This window comes from Gopherus evgoodei, chromosome 7, assembly GCF_007399415.2.
Source record: "Gopherus evgoodei ecotype Sinaloan lineage chromosome 7, rGopEvg1_v1.p, whole genome shotgun sequence".
NCBI classification, from domain to species: domain Eukaryota; kingdom Metazoa; phylum Chordata; order Testudines; family Testudinidae; genus Gopherus; species Gopherus evgoodei.
In genome coordinates this window covers 11,107,078-11,131,197 of record NC_044328.1, presented here as the reverse complement: position 1 = coordinate 11,131,197, position 24,120 = coordinate 11,107,078, and the positions used below count along the sequence as shown (strand labels likewise).

The 24,120-nt window shown below is 41.3% G+C and overlaps 1 protein-coding gene across 1 annotated transcript in view; it reads right to left on the bottom strand.

Moving 5' to 3' along the window:
* The window catches only part of ACSL5 (acyl-CoA synthetase long chain family member 5), a 37,355-nt gene that overhangs the window by 13,100 nt on the left and 135 nt on the right, over positions 1-24,120 (bottom strand). The window contains 11 exon segments of the mRNA XM_030570943.1: positions 657-730; positions 1,585-1,636; positions 2,748-2,776; positions 4,610-4,792; positions 6,245-6,344; positions 6,767-6,780; positions 6,783-6,854; positions 6,857-6,865; positions 6,963-7,025; positions 9,077-9,185; positions 9,893-10,080. Of these exon segments, the coding sequence (XP_030426803.1) occupies positions 657-730; positions 1,585-1,636; positions 2,748-2,776; positions 4,610-4,792; positions 6,245-6,344; positions 6,767-6,780; positions 6,783-6,854; positions 6,857-6,865; positions 6,963-7,025; positions 9,077-9,185; positions 9,893-10,048 (861 nt within the window). The 5' untranslated portion in view covers positions 10,049-10,080.

Below are 24,120 nucleotides of genomic sequence, written 5' to 3'. Positions count from 1 at the left end.
AATTTTACACCTGCTCCAGCCTACTCAGAGGTTTGATGAGTCAGAATTTTGGTATTTTCCCCCAGAGTGATCCTTTAGAGACCACTAAAGTTAACATGGGGGGGGGGGGGACCACAGAGGCAGGGTGGTGGCCATTTGCAATTCCTGAAGTCCGTGTCTAGTAATTTCCTCAGCCTGGTTTGGAGCCTAAGTCAGGCACTCTTTCCTCCAAATCCCACTCTTTCAAGAGAGAGAGTTGTGTCTTGTGTTCCTTCTAGGAGCATGTTTAACTTTCCAGAGAGTGTCCCTGTACAGACAAGCCCTAGGAAAGGCTCAGGATGGGAAGTTCAGATCCCAATCTGAGCAGCCAGGATTTAAATATTTCATATCCTGTGTTCTGGCTCAGTTCCATTCTGGGGACTAACTTCTCGTTTCTGTAAAAGATACATTCATGTTCTGGCTTTGGACAGAGTGAGATTAGTTACGTTGGCCTGATCTGCAGGGGAAAACTTGTCCATCTCAAAGTCCTGCACACAGTGTAGGCTGATTGTTAAGTTGACTGTGGCAACTCAGGAGGACTTGAATAGTTGTGTGATACTGGGTGGCTTAGACAGGATAACAAGCCTCCAAAGGAACCAACACCAAGTTGGTCTGCACACACGAAAGCAGCAACTTACCTCAGTACTTTTAAGGAAAGCAGCGGCGTTTGCAACAACGTTTTCATGTGTCAGCATGGCTCCTTTTGGGTCACCTGCCAAAGATCATGGGGAAGAATAACTCATGGCAGCTGGAACCACTGGGGATTAGCAAGTTTCACAGTTTACATTTGACTCAGTCACTTGTACATTTGCAAGCCCTCAGGGGATTCATTTGTGGTATTGGATTCAAGTCATGTTTCCATATGTAACTAGTAAGTCTTCACTAGCAATGTTAAAGCATTGCTGTGGCAGGGCTTAATGTAGCTGTGTAGTCAAAAACCCACCGCTCACAATGGGAGTAGCTCCCAGTGCTGGTGCTCTGTCTACATTACCACTTTACAGCATTAAACTTGCAGTGCTCAGGGAGGGTGTTTTTTTGTTATGTAGTCTTGAGACAGAACTTTTGGATCATAGATCGAAACCATCTCTACATAACATTACATCTAATGGCCTACAGAATCCTGAGGTGCAGTTTAGGAGTGTCTCCAGGTAGGCATGTTTTAAGTGGAAGTGAGAGCTTAGGTTTAAGGGATAACATGCCCAAGATGGAGGGCTAGATTTAGACTGGTGGAGCTATTCACTTATGGAGTTGCATGGATGTAACAAAAAGGAGATTGTCTCATGTCTGCTATCCCTCTACATTGGCTTCCATTTTAGTTTTAGTGTAGTGTAGTGTATGAAGTCTCCTGCAGTTATTCACTACAGGATGACAAAGCAGGAGAGGCTCTCATTTGATAGCAAGTACCATCAAGCAGCTTGTTTCTCACAGAAGGAAATTATGTCTTCTGCATTTCAGGTCTTGAGACATTTCCAGTATTCCCCTCTCATCACAATAGTCTCCCCTGATCCAAGGGAAGAAAGTTCAGATAAGACAGATTTTAGTGTCTGAACTCTACTTGTTACTTACCCGTTGTTCCACTGGTGAAACAGACAACGCCAAGATCTTCAGGTTTAGGAGGCTAAAGAGATGACAAAAGCAGCAGTGTTAATTTCACAATCCAAGGTTTTAAAATCCTTTGCTCCACTACTATAGTTTCAAGGGTTTCCCCCCCCACTTTGAACTTAAGTGTCCAAAAAGTGGGACCTGCACGATCACTTAAGCTTACTTACTAGCTTAAATCTGGTATGCTGCCACCAGCCAAAAAATATAGTGTTTGGCACACTTCTGTTCCCCTAAAACCTTCCCTGGGGAACCCAAGACCTAAACCCCTTGGGTCTTAAAACAAGGAGAAATAAACCATCCCTCCTCCCCCCCCCCCCCGGGTTGCCTTGGGAAGCTACACAGATCCAAACTCCTTGGATCTTAAAACAAAGAATTAACCATTCCCCTCCTTTCCCCCCCCCACACCAACCCCTGGTGAGTTTAGACTCAATCCCTTGGATTCCAAAACAAGGAACAATCAGGTTCTTTAAAAAAGCTCCCTTTAATTAAAGGGAGAAAAGGTAAAAATTCTCTGTAAAATCAGGATGGAAAATGCTTACAGGGTACTTAGATTCATATAGCCTAGAGGGACTCCCCCACCCCAACCTGAGATTCAGAGGTAAGAATCCCTTCCAGCAAAAGACACATTTACAAGGTAAGAAAAACAAACATAAAAGACTAATCCACCTTGCCTGGCTATACTTACAATTTTGAAACATGAAAGACTGATTTCAGGAAGATTGGGAACACCTGGGTGTACAATTGGTCTTAGCCCCAAGAGCGAACAACAACAACAAAAAAACCACATAGCACAAACAAAGACTTCCCTCCACCAAGATTTGAAAGTATCTTGTCCCCCCATTGGTCCTCTGGTCAGGTGTCAGCCAGGTCACTGAGCTTCTTAACCCTTTACAGGTAAGAGACATTAACCCTTAACCATCTGTTAATGACAAAGCACCAGGTAAGAAGCCGGTAGCCAAATCCCTGGTATTCCTCCCTTTTCCAGCAAGGACCCTGCTTGGGTTCAGTTTTATTTGTAAGGGTTGAGGTAGAAAAGAGGGAACATTGAAGAGGCCTCTCCACCAGAAGTCCACTGAAGAGCCAGGTTTTGCAGTGCTTTCTAAGAGTATTTAAGTTCAGTAACTTACAACAGGTTCTCTTAAGTTGTCCTGCCCAGCTCCTGTGTCAGATAGATAAAAGACAGCATTAACACTTATTGTAATATCAGAAAGTAAATGCAGTGCAAGAAGGTGAACAGGCAAGATGGGGGCCTGTGATTTTTTGACATACAGGCAAAAAGCATGCTGGCTAATGAGTTTACATCTTGACAGGTGCTGGGCTTTCCCTGCACTTCCACAGCAGTTACTGCTGAGCCCTCTTCAACATACTCAAGACAACTAAAAAGCTGGCTGGAGAGTTTCAATGAATCTCACTAAACTGGTGACAGCATGGCAGATGAAGTTTTATGTTAGTGCATAGCAGAACATAATCCCAACTGCACATACAAAAATGGGGTCAAATTTGCTGTTACCACTCAAAGATCTTGGAATCATTGTGGATTGTTCTCTGAAGACATCTGCTCAGATGTAGAACAGCAGTCAAAAAAAGCTAACAATGTTAGGAATCACTAGGAAAGGGAAAGTTAATACAATGGAAAATATGTCACTTTATACAAATCCGTGGATATACCCACATCTTGTGTGCGGTTCTGGTTTTCCCACTAAAAAAAAATTGGAAAAGTACAGAGAACAGCAACAAAATGTAAGGGTATGGAACAGCTTCTCTATGAAGAGAAATTAAGACTGGGACTATTCAGTTTGGAAGAGAGAGGGATAGGATAGAGGTCTATACAAATCATGAATGAGTGGAAGTGTTATTTATCCCTTCTCATAAGAACTGAGGTCACTCAATGAAGTTAGGCAGATTTTAAAAAAGTATTTCAAGATGCAGTCAGTCAATCTGTGGAACTTGTTGCCAGGGGATGTTGTGAAGGCAAAGAGCATAACTGGGTACATTAGATTTGATATGCTCATGGAGTATATAGGCAAGAGCTAGCTATTGCCAAGATGGTCAGGGATAACACCCCATGCTCTGTTTTCCTAAGCCTTTGACTGCCAGATGTGGGGGAACGGACCACTTGATAGTTATCCTGTCTATTTATTTCCTCTGAAGCATCTGACAATGGCCACTGTTGGAAGGGAGGCTACAGGGCTAGATGAATCATTGGTTTTACCAGATATGGCCATTTTTATGTTAACATTCTCTATCCACAGAGGCCCAGCAAGTCCGCCAGCTTGTGTTGGACCCAGGCACTGCAAGCTTTACACCCATGCATTTTACAAGTTGCTTCAGAATCTTGTGCTTGATATCTCTGGAGCTAGCTTTAATTGCATTGAGTTTCCCTCATGCTCTCCAGAAATTAAAGAGATGGTACAGACCATGTACCTTAGGGGGCTATTGATGAAGAGCTGCAGAAAGCCTATCCATTCAAACAGTTTCTGCAAGGCTTATCATTTGATTTGGATGGAATTTCTTATCACAGAAAAGAGTCTGTATGTTGTCATTTAAGGTGTGCACAGATTAACCCCCAACATTGCTATTGTATAAAACTAGACATCTGAATACCCAGTCAGTATGCCAGCTCAAATGCTTATAAAGAAGCCTTTGTATTAGATATTTTCTTTAGATACAACACTCCAAAGTTGCATCTCCTTTAATAGGTGGTACATGACTGAGCCACATGACTGAGCCACTCTAGGGAAACTCCCGTTACCAGTGTAGTAAATGTGTCCCCAGTGTCTGCATTCCAGTAGTCAATACATTGCAGTCTCTTCAGTGAGATGAACTAGTGACCTGAACGTTCAGTCTGAAGGTCTCAAGAAGCAGTGAAATGCGACTCTGGCTTCAAATCATTGACTGATCATAGTTAACAAAATCCTCCTCTTACCAAGGAGCTGTATTGACCTTTCCCTGAACAGTCACCAGAATAGGCTGTAAGTGAGGGGTTCACATACCTCAGCTTCCTGAAAAGATAAGATCTCAACTCCTTCTTTGGCACCTTTATCCTTGAGCTCATCTTCAAAGAGATCCATCAGAATGATGGTCTTCAGATCTGGGATCTTCCCTTGCTCACAGTTTTCAAGCAGGATTAGTGCCTTTTCAGGTTTGTCACAGATCACCATGGAGATGTCAGCTACAGAAAGGGAACAGCCCATACTTCAGCAGGAATTGGATCAGGCTTCTGAAGTTAGAGGAGCCTGATCTGACCCATATTGAGATATTAGCCATAATTGATTAGAGGTTAAGAGAAATTCAGGTTCTGTCCTTCAGATCTTTTCAGCATGTTGAATCATCATTTGAAAGGTTGCAGCCAAAACCAGTAGTTGAAGTTAACAAATGCTCTGCACTCAGGTTACTATGGTTACAAGTCTGGGCCTATACTAATAGAGTCATACCAGGGCTGGATTTGACTTAAAGTTGTCAACACCCCACCTCCAAAGAGGACTGTGCATTTTAGTTGTACATGCAGAGTGGGTCTTGGTAGCTAGAAAGAAAAAAGTCAGCAATAAGTATTTCAGTGGATTTTCAAAGTCACTTAAAATGGCCAATTCCAGCCTTGGACTTAAGGAAGTTGATGGGCATTAAGACTTTATCCTCGCTTAGAAGTTACATTTTAACCATCATCCTGATTATTGGCCTCTAATACTCAGAATTTAGAGAAGCCTTTTACATGTGGTTTTAGTAATTGCATGTTGTGGTAAGAAGGAATGGAACACTAATGAGCAAGCAACATGTTCAGACACAAATGAACTAATTAGATTACTGCTCTGCTGTCCCAGGAGACAGAACCTGTTGCTCAGGTTAGCTTGGCTTGTAATTTAATTTGTAGTGATTTTACAAGTTGACTGTTGGTCTAATTGCTTGGCAAATCCTGGCATTTGATTTATTTGAACAGAGAGAAAGTTCTGACAAGGAAATAGCAAGATAAAGACCAGTGGAAAATCAGTCACCTAAGAGTAAGACTTGAAATAGACAAGGAGGGCACTCACTCATTTTACTAACTTTGGCTGTAATCACGTTGACAGTTTTGTATTCAATTAGTCCCATAGGCTCTCAGGCAAACTAAATTATTAAAAGTGCATACTTAGTGTTGGCAGGATGGCCTTAGTTTGAGTTGAGACTCAAACTAAATTTAAACAGGATAGAACTATGAGGATACTGCACTAGTTTGCTTTTTCTAGTTGGATAGTTTTGTAGGGGTCTTATTAAGAAGTGAGATACAGATGACCTAGTTTCTCCCAATCTCTTCCCAGCTAGACTCAATATAATCCTTAGAATCTAGTGGACAGTCAAATCTTAGTCCAAGAATTCTCCCAAGAAATGTGGTGGCAGGCCTATTGCTTGGATCATGTCATCTTCCAGGATAGGCACTGAGAAAGTAGTGTTGCTACAGATTATGTGCTGAGAGTTTAGGGCTGAGTTGCAGAGCTAGAAAAAGAAGAGGTCTAGGTTTGTTAGCTAGTGTAGATCTAACAGTTCTGAAAAACCACAGCTACTATGAAACCTGAAGCAGAGGGAGCATTGTTAGGTCAGTGAAAGGGAAAAGGAAGAGTTATTTATTGTGAAGAGTACATAAGGTTTTTACCTTTGTTAATAATAAATACAATGGCATCTGGCCCCAGAGTGTCATACAGTGGAACAGCAACCATTGAGTAAGTGTAGCAGGCATATTCTGAAATGATCCACTGCACAAAAGAAGCAAGAAATAGCACTGTTAGAGAAGCAACTACCCTGAGTTTGTTACCCAGATAAGTACGGTAGTTCAAATGCTTTCGCCAGAGCAAGTTTAGTAGCCTGTAGAGTAGCCCCTCACACATACATCTAGTATTGATTTGCATATGAACTGCATGTTATGGCAGCCAGAACCAGATCTTCATGGTTAGTCCTAAGCAGTCACCTGGACACGGATCAGCAGATACAAAAAAGGTGATTGGAAGTGAAGGACAGATAATCAGCTCTATGGGCTCCGGCTTTAACTGTTCTCAGATTGTCACTTGGAGACTAATCCCAATCCCTATTTAAATAAATTGTGGGCCAGTTCTACTGAATTTAGACTCCCATGAGTGCTGCACAGTTGCCCATAGCCAGGGTTCTGATGGTCACTTACCTCTGGTCTATTTGAGCAAAGATGCCAATAACTTGGTCTTGTGATGGTTTACATCCTTTGAACAAGAGCCCTGATCCCAGGTATTCGCTCTGTCTGATACTGCAGGAACAGAAAGAGTAGTTTTGGCTCATTACCACTGAGACTGCTACAGTGTGCCGATCCATTCTTTGGACTATATAAACTCAGTGGAACTAACCTGTTTTGTAAGTCAGCCACTGATATGGCGGTTTTGTTTTTTACCCCAAACATGGTCCATTTTCTAAGAAAAGTTGGGAAAGTTTGTTATGAATATTTACATACCAGTTTTATATTAAAATTGATCTTCATTTATTGGGTGGTCTTCATAAAAGATGGCAAGTGCCTTGTTGGATCGATCTTATGTAATTGCTCATTAGTTAAGTATTTTGCTAGAATCTTTATTTAGACAGCTATCTTTAATCCCAAGAAGAGACTGCACAAGAGGTCAATCTTCCAAGCAATCAGGGAAAACCACAAGAATGTGTAACGTTAACAAGAGTAGAGTAGAGTAATGTGTGTGTCCCATGAGAGGGTTTCTTGGAAAGTCATTTTCTAGAGAGTGGGGTAGCAATTAGCCAGAATTGAGGTACTCAGACTCCAGAAAGAAAGTACTGGAGGAGACTTGAGAAAAAAAAAATGGAGTTTTAGGGGAAGTTTAACATCTCTGGCAAATTGATCTTCAGGACAGATCAAGAGTGTTAACTATTGATTAGAGGTTCTGAATGGCTTCTGGCTGCGATTGTCTTTTGTACCCTTTGATATTTGCAATTTAAAAAAAAAAAAAAAAAAAAAAAAGAGTTCTTGTAGTTAAACATCTGTTAACTACACCTGTATGCTGCCCCGCCATAATAAATGCATTAAGAATTTAGCATTTGCCACCTATTCACTATTTTTTAAGAACTATTTGCCAAGAAATTTCATTCGCCCAGTCAGGAAGCTGCAATACCATCCAATTCTGCTGGCCATTCGTATGACTATTTTAAATAGACTGACACTTACAGCCATTGCACATGTTGTCCAAAGTCAGGGGCAGTTCATTACTTTGCAGATAAAATTGGCTAAATCAAATAACTATCAACATGTAATTGGCCGTGCAGTCTCTAGCTCAGAGTCATTTTATCCGGAAAGCTAAGTGCTACCTAGCTACAGTGCACTCTTCCAATTGAGTTTCAATCAGATGTCTGGTCTCAGAGTAATGGCATCCTCTGTGTATTAAAGTTCAGGTTCTTTCCTTTATACTAGGATGTAGAGACATTTAAATTTAAGCTTATGATATCTTCAGTTAGCAAACCTGAATGTCACCTTCAAACAGAGGTCTTTTTGATTTTACACTTAGCTACCACACAGCTACTAGCAGTTCCCACCCAAGTGATGTTGGTTAATGTGAAACTGTAGGCTGTGCACAGAGCCTCAATGAGCACTCTTACCCACACTTTGCACTACACATTTCCCACTCAACTAGATGCACAAGATGCTAAAAAACAAAGTGACGAAGTGCTTTTCTTCCAGAATTCAGTTGCATATGAATAGTTTACACTGCTTTTGTACCTTTTGCAGTGGATTAGTTTGTTCAGCAATAAAAATAATTCTTTCCTAGCATAGTATTCTCCCAAGGCTTTTAATGCAGCCCAAGGCTCATGTATAAACACTAAAACAAAAAACCAATCACATCTCTTTTCCCCAGTAGTGGTCAAGTGTCCTGCAGACACAGACACCAAGTGGTGAGCTTAAAGAAATACAAAACCCAACTTCATTGAATCAGAAAACCCTTGATTCATCTCTTATGGCATAGCCAAATGTTTCCAACAGAAGTGATGGAAGCTTCATTGCTTTGGATCGTGGAATTAAACTGGACAAAAAGCTTTGTCCAGTCTATTGAAGGCATACTTAGATTGGCAGGATATTAAAAGATCTGAGACTGTCCGATCTAACAAGTTTACTGAGAGGTGTTGGCATCTTGAAAACAATTTGAAGGGATACGAAAGATGGCAGTGCTGTTTATTTGGATACTTGTGAATCCGAGAGGCTACTGATTATTCCTTTATGTAAGGAGTTACTATCTCAGGCTTTAGGTCTGGTTTACTGTATCTGAAGCATGGTCTTACTCTCATTGAGTTATGTGGCTTAGCCCCTTAGATTGAATTCAATCAATGTGCACAGTAAGAACCTTCTCCTAGAGAAGGTCCAAGAGAGATTACAATTTAGCTGGACCTAGACTAGACAATAACATCCTTTCTGGCTTAAAGTCTATGAAGTACTTAAAAGCAACTTCAGGAACAATATTCTACTTACCAGACACATGGAGTCCTCTTTGGAAGGCCTCGTACATAGTTTTGGCATCCTCATAGTAATAAGCAAGCAGCTCGTTCTCTGGCAAGAAAGTACTTCTTCTGGCACCTCCCTAGGGTCAGGGCACATGTTTTTAAGTGTTACAGAACAGTGAACTGAAGGTCAGGTGTGTGACAGGCAGCTACTTCCTCCTCCAATCCTCTCCCAAAACCCTTTGAGGGAGAGCTCTAACACAAGCCTACAATCAGGACGATTAAATTCCTCCTAGACTTCTGCTTGCTCATGGGGATGAATCCATCCACTGTAGTCTACAAGACTAGAAAGCCGCCTTAAGTTCAGGTAAATTTACTTCATCCTCCTTTATGATCAGACAGCCAGGGTGTTTACACAACTGGTAGATTCTGAAATATTGCACTTATTTTAGCCTCAGAGCTGACATGTTATCAGACAGGTCTTTCAATGGACTCAATAAATTGAGTAATTGCCACTAGTACCACTCAAGTGATCTAGATGTTGCTTGTTTTGTCACAGCAAACAGTCCACCCCTTATTATGGGCATAATGTTAAGGTAACAGTGAATTAAGAGTTTTGAGATTTACCCAAGGTATTTCATGCTCCTACTCCCCATAAGTTGAGGCCAGATTCAGACTGGAGGACTGAAAGAAATTCCCCTAGTTTGTCACTTTTTTGTAATAGCTCCCATAACACAAAGCACAAGGCAGTTTAACCTCATTTACCTAAAGTTTTCAGTTGTGCCTAGATCCCATTGAAAGTCAAAAAGAATCAAGTATTTTACTAATCAATCAATGTAAGCATTACCTGAATTCCTATTGACTGGTTGTTCAAGTCAATAGGAGGTGAAATGGTCTTTGGTCTGGTTGTCACCCAGAAAAAAATTGCAGCTCCAAGAACAACAAGGCCAATCAATGCTGGTGTTGGGAGTGGTGAAAACAAGAAATCAAGTAGCCAAATCATTGTGCTGGATCAGCACCACCAGGGTGTTGGACCTGAGCAGGGAAACGGAAGGTTTAGCAGAGTGTTCTGGCTGCCATGATTAATGTGAATAGCTAATTTTAAGAACAAAATAAGATGCAAGATGTTTAGACAGGTGCTATGGGTGCCAAGTAGCATGAATCAGTTGAGTTGAAGACACCCTCTTTCAGTATGTAATTGACACCATGCTGATGCAATGCTGTAGGTCCACAAGTTCTCAAGTCACCCATCCAGTAAGCCTACTCCATCCACTGAACACCAACAGACTCCTTACCCAGGAATTAAGATAAAGAATGTTAAATGGGGGAAAAGCTAGAGGCTGAGAGGAAGAAGTGGTTTCATTAGGACTGGGGGATTACCACTATTGAAAGAAATGGAAAGATTTGGAGGGGCTAGAGGCCATGAAGTTTAGCCAGATCTTGCCCCAAACTGTTTCAGTACTGCAGTGAGCCAGTAGATGCTCCAGACAGAACAATGAGAGGGGAAGACAGACAAGAGCTGGAAGCTGCTTGTCAAAGGAGTTCAGTGGTAAAAAGGACTAAGGATAGATGGGAGTCACAAGAGTGGAAGGAGAAGTCAAGGGTAAGTTTTTCTTTGATGCTGGTTGCTAGAGCATGCTTGCATGTTAATTAACTAGAAGAAAAGGCAGCTGCTAAGAAAGTAGCAGCTAGAAGTGGGGGAAGGTTGAGGCAGAGAACAGATGAAGTCTCCTTTCCCCAGTCACTGAGAGTCTTTTGGATTAGAAGGGCAGATTCTCAGATAAGTCTTGAGCAGAACAGCTACATGGATTTAGAAGTTATCCCTAAATGTCACAACAAGCTAGATCTGAATACCTCAAGTTCAGAGTTTGGGTGCATGAGATCCACATTAGACTTGCTGATACTGCCTCTTTATGATGGGCCAGTCCATAACCATGGAATTTAGTGTAACTGATCACTGGGATGTTAGTGCCAGAGCAGAATGCTGCTTTCCTGGTAGCATCAAATAGTGGTGATACCATGCTTTTTGCTGACAAGTAGATATTAATTCTTATCCTGTGTGGCTAATTTTTTGATTGTGGGCAGGATTGTTCCCTTTCGCCAGATGTATTTTCTTCACTCTATGTTAAGTCGGAAACTGAACTAGTATCTTTTAGCCAAGTTGCATGTGGGACTAATAAAGGATGAGCAGGGCTATGTGCTACAATTGTTTAATTCAGTTTTTGGATTTGCTGAACAATGCTTCAGAACCAGCAACCCCCCCCCAACATGTTGAAAATAAATGTGCTTGTACTCTTTGCAAAGAATGCAATGTCCACACTGCACAAGTTTGCACCAAGTCCATTTTTCCAATGCTGTTTTGCCGACCTGCTTTCAAAACGTCTCTAGCGGAGGAGGAAGGGCAGGCTTCTGAAAGAAAACAGGGTGGACAAGGCCACAAAATAGCACCCTTCTCCCACTTTGTGTGGGGTGGGGGGTCAGATTCTACATGGACTATTGGAGATTAATGGCATGAAAGTTAGGACAGAACATGTCATTCATACTTAACAGTTAGGCTACAGGGATGCTCAGACCACAGCTGATGCAGAGTAATATTAGCCCATTGTTGCTTTGTGCTCTCAAGGCAGTGAGCCTAGATCCACATATACCATCTTATACTCTGATTGTAAGCTTTTGGGGGCAGGAATCACCTTTTCGTTCTGCATTTCTATAGTCCTGGTCCAGGATTAGGGCTACTAGTCACTATGATATTTATCATAGAGCTGGTAAAAAAATTGACAGACTAGTTGTTAGAAAAATGCAGTTTTGTCTAATTTGTTATTTCAATAAAATTTGACAGGAGCACATCAACCTTATTGGAGTAATTTGATATTGTCAGGATAAGGTGTTTGATTTGGTTTTGCAAGGTGTTTTGACTTTGTTCCATTTGGGAGTTTCCTCACCAGACAGAAGTTTGTTTTTGGACCAGTTCTACTTAGGAGTTAACTCTTCAAAAGCATACTTTTTGCAAACAAGCAACTGTCATCTGAACAGCACAGTAGAACCTCAGCGTTATGAAAACTGAGTAACAAGTTGGCCAGTCAACCACACCTCATTTGGCAGCAGTGGAGACAAAACAAAAATCAGTCCTGTGTTAAACTATTAAATAAAAGGAAAACAGAATTTTCCTTCTGCATAGTAATTTCAAAGCTGTATTAAGTTAATGTTCAGCTATAAACTTTTGAAAGAACCACCAGTGTTTTGTTCAGAGTTACAAACACCTCAGGAATGGAGGTTGTTTGTAACTGAGGTTTTACTGTAGTTGAAACTCATCCTGGGCATTAAACCAAGAATGTTAAATGGATCACACCAGGCATAAATTTGACCCAATGTTCGTATTTCTACAGCCTGGAAAACCTGGTGTCCTTTTCCACATCTAATTGATGTGTTAATTCTCCTGCATGTACAGACTTATTCAGCAGTGAACAAAGGCCAATTAGAAGGAGCCTACAGACCCTGTCTTTCTTTAACTAAATGGTTGTTAGTGAAGTTCTGTTGATTGTTAAAGCTTTTCTGAAACAAGCACATGGCAGATAACAGGAATCAATGCTTTATTTTTGTCATAAACAAACCTGAAGTATGACAGCTTATATCTGCTATCCCTAGCCATTTACACATTTCATAGGCCAAAATACATATTTAGTTCATCTCTGTTGCACTGGTTTTCTAGACAGGAAGTAGGGGATTCCCTTGGCATATTTGAAACAGAACACTCCCAGTCCTAAGTCTGGCCTAGGACAAATAGTTCATATTAACTAGTCCTTTGAACCATGTATTTAAGATACAGTTCTGAGATATCATGAAGCTGGCTTCTCTTCATTTAGACCTGGTTGTTTTACTAGTCACTCAAGATATGCCACAGAAGTGCCATTTTAGATCCCTTGAGACACCATGCATCTGATTTTCCCACACGTGCCAAAAACCTGTGCTGCTACTGTTTCAGTTAGTGGTCAGTGCTCAGCACCTTGAGGAGCCAGGTTTAATGCCTCTTAAGCAGATTACTCTGCACCTCTGGTCACCTTTGAAAGTTTCACTTTACAATAGTAAATTGTGCTCATTTTCAGGAGTGGTGTCCCCTGCACGATTTGTAAACTAGAGCAAAATTTGGCCTAGAGGAACTAATTTTGGTTCCCTATTTAGGGAAAGGGGGTTTAGGGAACGACATACTTGTTAAGAGCTTCAACTGTACATTCAAAGCAGGCAAATTTCATCATTGTGTATGGAATCTGTCTCATCCATAAAGGAACAACACCTTTGTAGAACGCTCATACACCTTCTGCAAACATTTTTGGAGCAGCTTGTCTCAAGGTGTTAGCATATCCAGGCTGTGTCTGAATGTGAACCTTTGCAGCTTCCATTGGAGCCAGAGCAATATCAGCAAAAAACTCCGCACTGGCAGAAGCAGTCAAGTATAGTGATGTATGCCACAAATATGCATTCTCCTCTCCTAGTAGGTTGCCATATAGGACTTTGAACACTTCATAGAAACCAAATTTGCAGAGCCCTTGCATAGAATATCCAAAGAAAGTTGGAGCCCATCCCTTAGCCAGACCACGAAAGCCATCTTCTTTAACTGTAACTGAGAATCCATTGAAGATGCTTTTGTATGTTTATGGGTCCACAAAATTGGCAATTCATTCTCAGACACCGTCACTTCAGCTAGGGCACTTTGGGTTTTATGCTTCTTGTAGCACAACTTCTGTTCTTGATTATGCCCATGTAACCTACTGAAGCCAGTGGATTTACATGGGTTTTAACAGAGCAAGATTTAATCCAGTTGCCTTAGTGGTTAGAGGCAGGAGACTGCAGGATTGTAAAGAGCACAAAGGTGAAGTGGCAAGTGATTGAGATAAGACCAGTGGACTCCCCCGTTAGTATTTATTCAGGGACAAGTCCTGAGGCCATCAATGATTGACCCAAGGAAGGAAGTACATGCATTTTCAAGTCTCACCATCTTAGCCATCTCACTAATCACCATCTCACTAATGCTTAGCCTTCACTCCTATTAATGTGCATCATAGCTTCAAGTACACATCAAAGGGAGATGTACCTACATCATGCTCCCAAGGTTGTTTCTCTATACCACACTGCTCCTCTAGTTCTGTGTCCCATTAGTCCAATTCACTCCTGTCTTTCAGGAGACAGCTTGGTCATGCCAACTGCAGATTTAGCAAGGTGGAGTAAGCAGTGTTCTACAGTAGTTCTAGATACAAAGATTACCATTTCAATCCAAGAGATGGACTATTTACAAGGAAGCATTGAAGTAGAAAGGAAGATTAGAATACCACCCCTCCCCCTCAAGAAGTGGTCAATATGATGGTTCAGGTAAATCTGTCCCATTCCTAATCCAAGAAGAGGAAGTTGGAGGATTGGCTGGTATTGATGCCAAGACACTTGTATTTGAGAGCAGTAAGAAATCAACTAACAAACATGTTCTTCATACCATGTAAGAAAGTCAGATGACTGGCTCACCACAACTGGCATCCATCTTCTCTGGTCACAGCCAGAGAAAATTAAAAATCCCTGCCCAGAATGCACTTTGCCAATAAGCTTTTTATATGATGGTCGCTGGCATTGAGAATGCTCTTATACTATTGCTCACCTAGATTGAGAGAATTGAGTAAAGTCTAGAATTAAACCTTAATTCAGTGCCTTTGTGCTTATGCTACAGTCTTTAGTTGTATCACTGTACATTATGGACAACTTTAATTCTGGCATTTTAGCCTTCAGATTTGACTTTGCAACTTTAGTAGTGGTCTTATAAAATAGCACTAAGTCAAACTCCATTGTGACATCATATTGACACCCATATGGGCCATCAGCAGGGTTAGAAGCTTTCGTGTCACTGCACAGACCTCTGAGCTAATGAAATACTGCATAGCAGCACTCGTAGTGAGTCATCCTCTAGACTAGCACTAGATAGGGATGAGACACAGCCAATGGGTTTTACAGACATTTGCTGAAATCAGAGGAATGGTGAACAGAAAAACCACACACACTAGTTTCATTCCAGGCTGTGGGGAGTGTCTAGTGGGACCAGATGCCTGTCCATTCCCCTAAACTTGACCCCTCTGCCCTGTCTTTTCCAGCCATAGCTCCTTGCCCCTGCCTTATTCTCATCCAAGGATCCCCATTTTCTAAAACAAGCTTCTCACCACTATTCCTTAGCCCCCACTAGTCCAAGTTCCCACTCACAGCTCCATCTCTTGCACCCCCACCCAAGTATTCTCATACTCACATCCCAGTCCCCTTTGTCCCAGTCCCCCCCACCCCCAACAGTGCCACTTCCCATTCTTCCCCCTCCAGCCTAGTTCTTGTCAGATCTCTCTGCCCCACCTCCGCCTAGTTCTTTGCAGTCCCAGGATCCTTTCCCAGCCTCTAGTCAGAGTCTTCCCCTTCCCACATGCTCCTTTCCCCAAGTTAGTCCCATGCTTTTGCTTCTGAGTTCAGTTCTTGTCCCTCTGCTTTCAAATGAGGCAGCTTCTTCCTCCTTGCTGCCTAAAGCCACACAGAGAGGGGGAGGAAGAGGCAATAAATGAAAACAGAGACAGGCCCCCTGCTATGACGTTTGTCTACACCTACCTGAGGATTGTGTGGAAAACAGCTACACCCCTAACATTACAATGTACCTGCCCCAGCATAGTTATGTCAACAGCTGTTGTCACTTAGGGAGATGGTATGTGTACACTGGCAGAAAACCCCTTTGTTGGTTTAGGTTGTGTCTACACTATAGGGTTATACTGACATAGCTATGTTGGTATAGCCTCTATAATGCAGACAGACAATCTCAATTCCAGTGCCCAGAGCCAACATGACCTGAAGCAGCCTGCAAGTGCAATAGCAAGGAAATTTCTGCACAACCCCCAAGCTGGAGCATGCTTTGTACAGACTGTTCGGAGCCTAAACTGTGGCATCTGAGCATGTTTGATCACTTTTATAGTGATAGGCCTCTTCCTGTCCCTACTATTAATGCCACCCTTCTGCTAAATGAGCAGTTCCAGCTCCAGAGCATGTAGGAAGTTCTCATTTCCCACAGGAGAGTTCAGAGTTTCATATAGACAAACTTTCCTCTAGCCTGTTTCCTCTAGAACTGTTTTAGCCAATAGTTCTTTTGGAAACTATCAGCTTCAGGCAGACATCTGGTATGGAAGATTTCAGCCCAAGTAGTTTTTTTCTTCAGTTCCTTAAAAACTGCCAAACTTAGTCTTATAAAAGGAAGTATCAGGAAATGTCACAAGTTAATACTTTAGCACACATAGCTATTAATAGTAGCTAGTTGTTGCAGCCCAGTCATTTTAGATATGCAATCCACATTCTGAGCCTAGTTTTCAGACACAGGGGCCTTCCAGAGGCAACTGGAGCCCGATTAGCACCTTCTTGCTTCCCAGCTTGCTCCAGACCAATTGAGAGCCCAGAAACAAGGGCTTATCTAGCTAGTACAGGGGACTAAACCAGTCCCAGCAGCCCCTGGATAGGGAAGGGGCAAGCCAATTCTTCAGGCCCTGTTGTGGAGTTCTGCCCTCTAGTACCTACTGACCAATTTGGTCTGTTAGAGCTTTTATCTGGCTGGGAAGCTAGCAAGACCGTCTGCTCCCTGCCTTCATGATCCTCCTCCCAACAATCAGCGCATCAGCATGCTGAAAAGTGTGCCAAAGTTCACCTGAAAACTGACCTTTGAGAGATTTTTTGGTGATAAACCTGCTAGTCTCAGCACTGTCTTGAGATTGCCAAGCACATGCAGTTTCATTATTTAGAGTCTAAATCACTTAGAGAGCTAATACCAAGGTTAGTCAGTGCATTCTAACCTATTTCAGCTGTCATGCAAACAGAAAACTCAAATTGACTCACTGAGCAACTGGTTACTCACCTTCATTAACAGTGCAAGGCAGAGCCAGGTTCATCTCTGGTCTTTGCCCAGCATAGTTAGAGAAGGAGTGAAATTGTGCCCTGTCTGACCTCTCCCCAGATAATCTTGATTTTTGAAGAGACATGAATTAGATGTATTATACAGAAGCAAAAAGCTGTAAATCCCTTGCAGCACACCTAATGAGTCACTAGTTGATTGATTGAGCCACAGGATGATTGGGAGGAAAGAATCTTCAAGCCAACTGACCAGTCTCCCCAGGAATCACAATTGAGGGGTATGTGGCCTCCTTAGCATACCCTCCCATCTGCTGGTCACTCTTAACACTGCTCATGTTCAGAGACTCAGATATCATCCCAGTGCCCAAACAAGGCATCTGTCCCAGGGGCACAACAGGGTTCTGTGGCTGCCCAGCCACCTTACAGTGAGCAAGGGAATCGGATCTCCTTACAGATTCACTTAATCATCTGCAGATATGAAGCATAGAGGAGCTGCCCAGCTCCGGCCAGGATCTGGACCACGGAGTATCAAGGGTCAAGTCTGGGCCATAAAACACCAAGACAGCCAGGAATATGTAGCATTGAAATCAAATCTTTACTTGGCAGTGAGCCTAGAGTCAAGCAGAGGCAGTTCTCCCATGAGGCCATGTGAGTAGATACATCACACATATCAACAGAAGGTCATGAATGCAGGGTCACAGCCTGAGACATTCTTGAGCACCTGCAACTCATTGGCCTCAGCTGCTCAAATTCCACTTCAGTTGGTATTGCCAGAAACCCCCTCCCCCAATTTTGTTCACAGGTAGTTGTCTTGTGTAAGAGTGATAGACCACTAAAGTACACTCTTGACTGTTGAGCCTGATCAATGGTCAGGGATAATGCACCAGATTCAGAGTGCAAAGGCTCACCACTGTGATAAAACTGTTCTGATAAAAGGTATCAGTTGCACTCCCATACTCAAGGCTGTAGGTTGCTGTTTTTATTACACCTTACTCTTTTTAAAAGGGATTTCCACAAAGGCTGAAAATTAGAGGAAATAAAGCTGTATGTTTCCACTCGAACTGTGGATTTGAAAGTCTGACTTAGTGTTGATTTATCCTATTAGGAGAAAAACACTGAGGGGTAGGGAGAAAAAAATTTAATGAAGAGGATAATGCAGGTGGTCAGAATCATCTTTAGCCACATAGAGATAAGGTTTTAATCTGTGAAACCTATGGCCTACAAGATCAGAGGAGTGGACTACAGATGTGTCGATTCCTGTGGTGTAGGCACCACATAAGGGAATGGTGATGAAATACAGTATAGAAAACAACCTCTTATTATGGGCTCTTCACTTGGAAGTCAGAGACTAGGACTGAATTCATAGGCACCTTTAAGATGCCATTGGGTACATAATATCAGTGAGATGTTGCTGATCATTTGCAAACATCTAGACAATAAGGTGACAAGTAACAGTCAGCATGGATTTGTCAAAAAAGCATCAAACCAACTTGATAGCTTTCTTTGACAGGGTAACAAGCCTTGTTGATATAGGAGGGGAAGCAGTAGATATAGTACATCTTGATTTTAATAAAGCTTTTGATACTGTCCCACATGATCTCGTAAATAAACTAGGGAAATACAACCTAGATGGAGCTACTATAAGGTGGGTATAAAACTGGTTAGAAAACTGTTCCCGGAGGAGTGATTATTAGTGGTTCAGAGTCATGCTGGAAGAACACAATGAGTGGAGTCTCACAGGGATCAGTTTTGGGTCTGTTTCTGTTCAATATCTTCATCAATGAGTTAGATAATAGCAGAGAGAATACACAAAGTTTGCAGGTGATAAAAATTCAAAATGATCTGGCCAAACTGGAGAAATGGTCTGATGCAAACAGGATGAAATTAAATAAGGACAAATGCAAAGTACTCCATTTAGGAAGGCACAATCAATTGCACACCTACAAAATAGGAAATGACTGTTGAGGAAGGAGTACTGCAAAAAGGAATTGGGGGGGGGGTCATAGTGGACCACAAGCTAAATAGGAGGCAACAATGCAATGCTGTTGAAAAAAAAAACAAAAGCCAACACCACACACAACCACAAAGATTCTGGGATGTATTAGCAGGAGTGTTGTAAGCAAGACATGAGAAGTAATTCTTCTGCTCTACTCAGGCCCCAACTGGAGTATTGTGTCCAGTTCTGGATACCACACTGGAGAGGTTCTGTGAAGAGCAACAAAAATGATTAAATGTGACCTATGAGGGAAGATTGAAAAAAATTGGGTTTGTTTAATCTGGAAATGAGAAGACAGAGGGAATCTGATAACAGTTTTCAGGCATGTAAAAAGTTGTTACAAGGAGAAGAAAAGTTGTTCTTAACCTCTGAAGACAGGAAGAGACGCAATGGACTTAAATTGCAGCAAGGGAGGTTTAGCTTGGACATTAGGAAAATCTTAACTGTCAGGGTGCTTAAGCACTGGAATAAATTGCCTAGGGAGGTTGTGGAATCTCCATCATTGGAGACCTAAGAGCTGGTTAGATAAACACTTGTCAGGAATGGTCTAGATAATTAGTCCTGCCATGAGTGCAGGGGACTGGACTAGATGACCTCTCAAGGTCCCTTCCAGTTCTAGGATTCTATCACCATACAGTTTTACTCACAGTGGCCATTTGACACTGCTGTCGTTCTCCTGAGATAAGGGTGAAGAGAAGGAATGTGGCCCTATTAGCACCTACATGGCTGCCCATCACTGTTATTTGCTCCCACAAGTGAGGCAGTAGAACTCATTCCAAAGTAAATTCACTTGCAAGTTACCTTAGATTTCCTTAATCCCTGTTAGGGCTCGGTCCTGCTCCTGCTGCAGGAAAATTAGACTCTTTCCTTCAGCTGCTGAATGGCTGGGCCTATTAGTTTTTCAACGTCCAGCCAGCCAGACACATAGAAGAGAGGAAGTCTACAAGCTGGAAGCTGAGTGGCTTGGTTGGAGGAATACAAGGCTGTGGTTAAACAATTGCTGTATCTGCTATCACAGGCACATCATTTTGCCTACTGGCTTAGTTTTCCCCAACTGTGAAATAGGGCAAATACAGTCATCCTCCTAGAGGGCATATGAAGATTAGATCTTTTGGACACATGAAATAAAACATAAGCATTAAATATTTTCTAATGATAAGAGGGGCCCAATTCTCCTCATAGATGAAAGTCAGGAAAAATACAGCTGACATTTTTGGAGTTGCACTAGCATAAGAGTAGTAGGGTGGAAGGGGGATGCAGGGGAAGGAATCCTCATAATTGAACAAGAATTGCTTTCCTCAGGATCCTGTCTAGCAGTTTAGTAAGTTCACTTCCAAAACAGGAAAAGAAACCTTTAAGGCATTCAGAAATCCATGAGTTATTCTCAGATATGGCATTTTACTCTCAAAATGGAGAGTTTGGTACAACATCCCCTCCTTCTAGCTAGCTCTTGGCTATAACTCATGTGTTCTTTGAGGCTCATTCATTTGTCTCCTCTGCTGCAGGGATCAAAGCCTCAGGAAAGCATTCCCTGTTCAGAAGTTGGTGAACAATGCTATTCTATTTAGATAGCAATGATTTCTGGACCTTGGCTAATTGAGACAACACCAAGCAATGTTGCTCACCGAATATAGGCCAAGTTTTAATCTGATATGCTAAAACTTTTTGGGTCAGTGTTATACCAATGCAAAGTGCTTTACTAACATGATTATAATATAGAAAGAGAAACCCAAGGAACAAGACAGATATGTTTTGAAGTTATATAAACAAGTCAGAAACAAAACCTAGGTCTTCTGATCACCAGTCCTGTAGTCACTAAGTTGTCTCCTTTAAGGTTCCTAGACAGAAGGAACTTACTAGCTTGCCTGCTTGACACCTATGTACTAGTTAGTTAATATTTAGTACTCTATCTAAAACAGGCCTAATAGATTAAAAGGGTCTTTTATGCACTAGTCACTTATTCTTTTATCTGAGGTCCTTAAATAGAAGGCAGCTGAAAGCAAGGAAGTGTTATTAGTAGAGAAACAAAATTAGAGTGGTTAGAGATCCTACTTATAGTTACACAAAAAATGCAGAGCAGTAGTAACTATTAATTATTCAGACTCATAAGTTACTAAGGTCTTTTTACCTATCCTGTACATTTGCTAGGATACAGTATTTATTGATTTTTTTTTGCACCTTTAAGCTTATCAGTGGGTGTATTAGCTCTTTAGAAGCCAGTTTGCCCTTTAATGCATAGAAGTAGATCTTTACAGTTACACATATCCACAAGTTAACATTAGCCCTCTGATAGTAAAGTTATATTATCTTTACTTATAAATGAAATCCTTTAATATAGATACAAATATACTGCTAATGAAAATACTAATATCTCAATAACTGAAAATACAAATGTTTTCTTTTTAAAACTTACCTCTAGAAGAAAAGCACTGCTTCTTATTACACTCACCTATAGAACACTACAACATACACCTCAAGATTAGCTACTGTTTGTCTCTGCCAGGTTTAAATAACCAGTAATCAGACAAGCATGCTGGGAAAAGATCTTATAAAAGAGTGAACCTAGGCTGTTGAACATAATGGTTCCTAGGTAATTATAGGGGAGAGATTGAGCTTGTACATTTCTGAAGGGCTGATGGAAAGATAAGAAAGCCTTTAAAGCTCAAATCTTGAGTTTGATATAGTTGTGACTTTTTGAGATTGTTTTTTGCTACTAAAAACCCTGTTGTATTTTCAGTATTAATAGTTTTTTGTATTTAAAGAATTTCTACTGTTCTATGCTGACATGATAGTGTTGCTATACTGTTTGTGAGGTTAAAAAACAAAATCTTTTCTGTTGGAATATCCTTTGCCCAGTGCTATTATTTTTTCTTATTGCCATAGAGGATTTTTATAGTTGCTTATACCTGTGTAGGGTTCTAATACTCTGATGTGGGGAACAGGTCAAAACTCTCATCACAACTATAAATAACTTTGCAGGGTATAATGTAGCAGTTAATCAGACCCTACATTTCTAAATAGTGAAGTTGAGTTTCTTCTCATCAGAGTGACTTTCTGCATGTGAGAAACCCTTGGGCTTATGTCCCTTTTCTTAAAGGCCTGTAGACACTCCTTCCCCTCCCAAAGGCAAAGGAACAGATTACCTGTTCTATGCTGTAGGTTTGCTGATTATACTTCATCCAGTGTTCCTTCTTTAAACTCAGAGATTAGATCGTGGACTCAGTGCTATGCTATTGATTTTCACCAGCTGTGGATTTAGCTCAAGGTACTTAAAAAAATCACTATTATAAGTACTGTCTTAATACACAAGCTTTGTATATGTTCCGTCCCCAAATGTATCTCCTACAAACACATTAGCTTCAATGGGGCTACCCTAGATATAAATCAGTGCAGATGTGGGCCCTTATTAATCTTTTCTGTTCCTGGGGGGTGGTGAGGGAAGTTGAGGTTTTGTGATTAAAGCACATAAAAGGGAATTGGTTGTCTTGTGGACTTGCTGTGTGACTGGGCAAGTAATTTAACCTCTGTTTCCCCATTTCTAGTATAAAAATAGTTGCATATCTCAGAAATGTAGTTTGTTTTGTGTACGAAATTTGGCTGTATTCAGCTTTTCCTAGCACTTGCTGCTCCCCCCAGATTCAGTTAGTGCACAGGTATGTATGCTCAAATGGGAAAAGCAGGTCTAAGTTGGAAGTTTCCTGGATGCCACTTCAGGTGTATTTATATTCAGAAAATGGTGTGTTTACTAAAAGCAACTGGGTAAGAAAGTGACATGAATGTTGTGGGACTTCATATTATTTTTCACATGATGACCTTCCAGCTTAAAAACAACATGGTTTGAGCCAATCCAGCTCTCAGAAAAAAGGAACAAGTTTTACTGACTCTGTCCCTTTGAAAAAAAATGTTAACTAAAGTGGACCAGAAGCACAAGCCCACAAATCTCAGTCTCTTGCCTTCTTAATGGGCTTAAAATGAAAAAATACCATCTGTACTTACACCCACCTGTAAGTACTTCAAATCAGTGGCACAGACTGTATATGTTCTGAGAACAGCTGTGTAATTGACTGCATTCCCTCAATGGAAGTGTTTATGTGATAAAGGAGGGTTAGGATGAGCTTTACGCAAGGAAACAGGGCAGTTATCCAAAGATGACAAAGTTACCTGCTTACCTAAAGCAAATAGCAAAGTGTGCAAATAAACCAAGAAGAAATACTCGCTTAGTCCACAGTTCACTTTGTACTGTTGCTGGCACCAGCGTTTGGAGGTGATTCCAGATCTGGAGTTGGATTTTCGTAAGTTTAGTGAGTGTGCTGATGTTCTGAGGTGTGTGAGAGAAGAGGTTGATTTAGCCCTATCTCATCTCTCAGAAATAAAAAGTTTAAAATAATTCCCCTGTCAATCATTTGCATTCCCAATGGGGTGGAAAAACCACATGTGTAAATCCATTCTTATGTGTCACTGCACTATATGTATACAAACAGATAGGCACAAGGTCTTTGTTTGTTATTGAAATCAATAGTTCTATTGCTCAAAACTGACAATGTGATGCAGTGGACAAGGAGTCAGGAGACCCAAGTTCACTTTCCACCCTGCCTCTCATTTGCTAGTTGATTTTTGGCAAAAACATTGCATTTTTGTCCCTCGGTTTCCCCCTCTGCTCACTGGGTATGATGATACTTTGAATATGAAGATCTCAAAGAGTTTGACACAGTGCTCTACAAAAGCTAAGTAGTTATTGCAGGAAGCTGTGTTCTGTTCCAGCATGATGCAGAAACCACAGCTTCCTGTCAGTTGGGAAAGGGCACCCTACAGTCTATCATAGTCTCTCAACATTTTTTATGAGGAGGGATTATTATTTATTTCTATTATAGCCAAGGAACCAGGAAGGGGAAGCTTATTGGTAGCTCTCCCTTGGGCATGTATAGTATTACTGTATTGGCTTTGCATGCTTCTTTTGACCTCAGCACTACTCATCTCATAAACCCTCGGAAATCTAAACACCCCAGTAATCACTCAGCTCTGCCTTTAACAACATATATTGTGTGTTGTTCTGGGAGCTTTGCGTTTGCACAGGAGAATGGGGGACTGTTACTACTTTAATATCCCTTTAAAATTTATCCATAAAGGAATTTAAAAGCACCATTTTCCAACCAGGAGAAAGAATGTTACAGAGCCTA